General features: G+C 40.9%; 1 protein-coding gene across 1 annotated transcript; it reads right to left on the bottom strand.

The window, feature by feature from the left end:
• Positions 3,734 to 4,159, bottom strand: LOC109234762 (craniofacial development protein 2-like). Its single transcript, XM_019400823.1, has one exon. The coding sequence runs from the start codon at positions 4,157 to 4,159 to the stop codon at positions 3,734 to 3,736; it is 426 nt and encodes a 141-aa protein (XP_019256368.1).

Below are 6,009 nucleotides of genomic sequence, written 5' to 3' on the forward strand. Positions count from 1 at the left end.
TGCATATGTAATACACATATCATCTTTTTTTATGTTCATCTTCTACTTCAAATTCAATTCAAACTACCTCAAAACTCTATCAAATCATCCCAAACTTAGACAAACTTCTTAAGATGTACCCAATCTATTCCGACAATACACACTCAAAAGAAAGCAAAAATTTGATCCTTTTTTTATATTTATAAATAGCTATTTGGCATATTGTTAGTAATTAACTAATATTGGTAATATTTTATGAAACTAATTTTTATACTAATTTGGTTATGGGCTGACATAATCGGTAATTTCTCAAATAAGCCCTAAACGAATGAAACCCTCATTTCACCCTCACCCTTTTCAACTTCTTCCTCCAGTCAAACGTTGTCACTCCAAAAGCTTCAACCCAACACAAAATGAGCAATAGAAAATTTGTGCAACTTATGATACTCATCATATACAATATTCCTTCCAATCCAATGGACATTGTAACATACATAGTCATAAAAATCAGAGTCGTAATTTTATTTTATTTAGGTAGAAGTGGGTAATGGGAATAAATAAAAATTCAGAATAATTGGAATACTACGCAATTGTATGATCATTTAATTCTTCGATGACAAGAATAAGAAGTTATCTTCTTTCATTTGCAGTTACGCACCTGCAATAGATCCACTGTGAACATCTACATACTTGAATGCATTTACTCATGTTTTAAAATAAGTTCGGTTTTGTTCGTGAGGGTGAAATGAGAGTTTCATTCGTTTAGGGGTTTATTTTAAGTTGGGGGAGGGGAGCTAGATCACGTTATGGGTGAGTTTTAATGGATTTATGTAATTTAAATTGGGGTGAGTCTATTTACTCTAGAGCTGTCATATGAATTTAAATAATTTATATCTATATCTATATCTATATATTATTAAAAGGAGATGAAATGCATCCACATTAAGCCAAGTGGCAGCCTCACAATAAGTCCCTTGGCAATTTAGGACAAAATTAGTTAGGTATGACAATAATTAGTTTATTTTTGAATTTTAATTTAAAAATAAATAAATTATGCATTATGTGTTATTAATAAATAGTTACTTCTTTTGAATTTGAATTTAAACATACTTAACTACTTTTTTTTACGGAAACAATATTTTTTATATATTTGGAAGTTTAAAACAACAACAATAACAACAACCCAGTAAAATCCCACTAGTGGGGTCTGGGGAGGGTAGTGTGTACGCAGACCTTACCCCTACCCCGAAGGAGTAGAGAGGCTGTTTCCGAAAGACCCTCGGCTCAAGAAAACAGAAAGACAAAAGGGAGACAATATTAGTATCACCATATAAATCATAGGAAAAATAGGAACAACATTAAATTCAGAAGAAAGATGCAAAGCAAAAACGATAGGTAGTAAATAGGTCATGCATTAAAAAGCGTAATAGTAAGACACAATATTGCCAATAGTTATCTTAGACAAAAATCCTACCAGACTAGTCTCATAGAGGTACGAAGTAAGGCAAGACTCAACTACCTCCTAACCTAAAAACCTAATACTCGACCTCTACATTTTCCTATCAAGTCATGTCCTCGGAAATCTGAAGCCTTGCCATATCTTGCCTGATCACATCTCCCCAATGCTTCTTAGGCCGCCCTCTACCTCTTCTCGTGCCCTCCACAACCAACCGCTCGCGCCTCCTTACCGGGGCATCTGGACTTCTCCTCTAAATATATCCGAACCATCTGAGCCTCGCTTCCCGCATCTTGTCATCAATGGGATCCACGTACACCTTCTCCCGAATATCATCATTCCTAATCTTATCCATCCTAGTGTGCCCGCACATCCACCTCAACATCCTTATCTTCTGATATGTGAGTTCTTAACAGGCCAACACTCAACCCCATACATCATGGCCGGTCTAATCACCTCTTTATAGAACTTACCTTTGAGTATCGGTGGCACTCTCTTGTCACATAGGACTCCATATGCTAACCCTCTACTTCATCCATCCTACCCCAATACGGTGTGTGATATCCTCGCCGATCTCCCCTCCCCCCTGGATAACCGATCCAAGGTACTTAAAGCTGCCTCTACTTGAGATGGCATGTGATTCAAGCCTCACATCCATGCCCACTTCCCCTGACTCAACACTGAACTTACACTCCAGGTATTCCGTCTTCGTCCTGCTCAGCTCGAAACCCTTAGACTCAAGAGCCTGTCTCCAAACCTCCAGCCTCTTGTTAGCACCGGCTCGCGACTCATCAATCAGAACTATGTCATCGGCGAATAGCATGCACCACGGCACCTCCCCTTGAATATGGTGCGCTAACGCGTCCATCACCAGGGTGAATAAGAACGGACTGAGCGCAGAACCTTGGTGTAACCCCATTACAACCGGAAAATGGTCAGAGTCGCCTCCAACTGTCCTAACCTGAGTGTTAGACCCATCATACATATCCTTAATCGCCATAATGTAGGGAACCGACACCCTTTTTGCCTCCAAGCATCTCCAGAGAACTTCTCTAGGAACCTTGTCATACGCTTTCTCTAGGTCAATAAACACCATGTGCAGATCATTCTTCCTCTCTCTGTACAGTTCCACCAACCTCCTAATAAGATGTATAGCTTCTGTAGTAGAACGACCCGGCATGAACCCAAACTGGTTGTCGGATATAGACACTGTCATCCTCACCCTCGCTTCAACCGCCCTCTCCCACACTTTCATGGTATGACACAGTAATTTAATACCCCTATAATTGTTACAACTCTGGATATCACCTTTGTTCTTATACAATGGGACCACCGTACTGCACCTCCACTCATCCGGCATCCTCTTCGCCTTAAAAATAACATTAAACAACCTAGTCAACTACTCCAAACCTGCTCTCCCCACACACTTCCAAATTTTCACCGGAATCTCGTCTGGCCCGGTCTCTCTGCCCCTACTCATCTTACGCATAGCTCCCACGACCTCCTCAACCTTGATACACCTGCAGTACATAGAGTCACGGTGACTCTCGGAATGCCCCAATTCACGTAGCACAATATCTCGATCCCCTTCTTCATTCAGAAGTTTATGAAAGTAAGTCTGCCATCTCCTCTTAATCTGGGCATCTTCCATCAATACTATACCGTCGTCATCCTTGATGTATCTCACTTGGTCCAAATCCCGAGCCTTCCTCTCTCTCAACTTGGCCAGCCTGAATAACTTCTTCTCCCCACCTTTTCCCCCCATTCCTCGTACTAAACCATAAGCCGCAGTCTTAGCCTCCGTGACCGCCATCTTAGCTTCCTTCCTAGCTACCTTATACCTCTCCATGCACGCTCGCCTCTCCTCCTCACCTATGCTCCCCACTAACTTCAGGTACGCTGCCTTCTTCGCTTCCACTTTACCTTGGACCACTTCACTCCACCACCAGTCTCCTTTGTGCCCACCAGAGACGCCCGTCGAGACCCCTAACACCTCTCTCGCAGCCTCCCTTATACAGTTTGCTGTCGTTAACCACATAGTGCTCACGTTACCACTGCTCCTCCAAGCTCCCATAGCCGATAACCGCCCTTCCAACTCTTGGGCTTTATCCTTAGTTAAGACTCCCCACCTGATTCTCGGTCTTCCTCGAGCAGACCTTTTCCTCCTCTTTAACATAATACCAACGTCCATTACCAAGAGCCTATGTTGCGTCGCGAGTATCTCACAAGGAATCACCTTGCAATCCTTGCACAACCCTCTGTCACACCTCCTGAGGAGGAGATAGTCAATCTGAGTCTTCACCGCCGCATTTTGAAAAGTAACCAGATGCTTCTCTCTCTCTTCGGAAATCTAGAGTTGGCAATCACCAACCCAAAAGCCTTAGCGAAGTCCAACAACGAGGAACCTCCTCCGTTCCCCTCCCCGAAACCGAAGCCTCCATGCACCTTGCCGTAACCACCTGTGTTCGACCCGATATGACCATTGAAATCCCCTCCTATGAATAGCTTCTCAGCAGGCGAAACCTGGCGCACAATCTCATCTAACCCCTCCCAGAAGCGCTGTTTAACCTCCTCATCCAGGCCCGCATGCGGTGCATAGGCGCTAACGACGTTTAGGGTGCACTCACCAACTACCAAGTTAATAATCATCAATCTATCATTCACTCGTCTAAACCTCAACCACAGACTCTCTAAGTCCTCTATCCACCAAGATACCCACTCCATTCTTACCTTTCTCGACTCCTGAGTACCAAAGCTTATACCCGTCCACGTCCTTTGCCCTTGACCCTACCCACCTTGTCTCCTGGACACACGCTATACTGACCCTCCTCTTCTGGAGGATCTTCACCAACTCTATAGACTTACCCGTCAATGTACCTACGTTCCATGACCCAATTCTCAACCTATAGACACCCTTGTCCCCTTTACCTCCCTTGCTTCCTGACCCACCCCCTAACCCCTGTCCTACCTCCCGCCCCACCCCCCGCTCCCCCCGAGGACATGACCTCACTCGACCATCCCGGACCACAGCCACTATGCCTACGACAGACTACTAGGAATCACTAACACACACAAGGTAACAGACCAAGCTAGAAGAAGACAAGCAGCAACTACAGGAACACTAATACGGTGATAGATTAATACGAACTAAGATGGCAGCAATTTAACTAACACAACAAAGGGAAACAGGAAAACGGGAGGTACCAACTCCCGCGAGTGGAACCTGGGAATTGTCTTGGTATATACAACGATGTTGCGACAACCTAGCACGTTTGCTTCCAACTCCCGTCGTCCCTTGCTGACACTCGCTCGGGCAGTTCTTTAATGTTTGCACACGCACGTCTCGTTTGCCGCTAATAACCACAAGCCCTGACCTGAAATACACACAGAACACCACGAAGCCAAACAAAGGAGGGAGGGGTTGTCACCGCTACCACTGGTGAGGCCCTACCCGTAGCAAAGGAGCGCAAAAAAAGGATGAACTAAAGCCTTGAGTTGATTTAGAAACAGTCAATAATGAATAAAAGGAAGAGAAGAATTAGGAGGAAAAGATAGAATGAGTCTGTACAAGAAAAAAGAAGATAACAAAGTAACGAATCAGGAGAAAAATATAGAGTGAGAAAGCAAGTAAGAGAAGAAAAATTTAGAAGACAATAAAACGCCTAATACAAATATATAAGAGGTAATTACAAGAAGCTGGAGATAGCAACATATTAAGATAGTAACAATAAGATCCAAAACCAAAACCAAATAATAAAAAACAGATAATAACAATAATTAAATGTCTATATCTTAATTAAACTATGTTGATGATTTTGTACGATTGTCAAAGCTTAGAGAAGCAGCAGAATATGACAATCAAAGCTTAAAGAAGCAACATAAATGTAGCTGTGAATATCCCAATTGAAAAATCAGAGAAAAAATTGGAAGTTTAAAAATTATTTTAAAATAAATAAACGAAAAAAAAAGACCACTTCAAGCTAGGGAGTAGTTTCCTCCTAATATGGTAGTCTACATGGGTGAAGCTATGTTGGCCCATGATTAAAAATAGACTTTGAATACCCTGGCATAACCCATTGGCAAATGATGTTCAAATTTGAACAACCTTATCGAATTTTCTGGCTTCGCCACAGGTAGTCTATATCTATAAAAAAAAGCTGTCAATTCAAACTGCGAATATTTTTCTTTTATAAAGAAAATTTTTGTTCCTGAATTTTAAGATAAATATATTATTCGAATTCACATATAGAAATATTTGAGTTGAGATAAAGGAAAAGTTCATTGCTTATGATAAATAATACTAAAAAGGTAATTATTAAGAATATCAGTACACTTATGACAAAATAGTAAAATTACTTATTTTTATATATTTTAAAAAATATTAAAATTACGATATGATATATTTTATATTGATTTAAATATGATATTTTTTCAATTATATGTCTTAAAATTCAAAATGAATAAAACTAAAGGATTGTGAACAATAAAAAGATAAATTATAATTAAAAAATAATTAATATTGTGCGGGTTCTAATACTAATTTTTCATACTAAAAGGGGTATATTCGGCGCATT

Source organism: Nicotiana attenuata, chromosome 11 (assembly GCF_001879085.1).
Source record: "Nicotiana attenuata strain UT chromosome 11, NIATTr2, whole genome shotgun sequence".
NCBI classification, from domain to species: domain Eukaryota; kingdom Viridiplantae; phylum Streptophyta; class Magnoliopsida; order Solanales; family Solanaceae; genus Nicotiana; species Nicotiana attenuata.

Excerpts from the sequence above, each read along its gene's own strand:
- LOC109234762 (XM_019400823.1), bottom strand. The coding sequence starts at position 4,159 with ATGGAGTGGGTATCTTGGTGGATAGAGGACTTAGAGAGTCTGTGGTTG.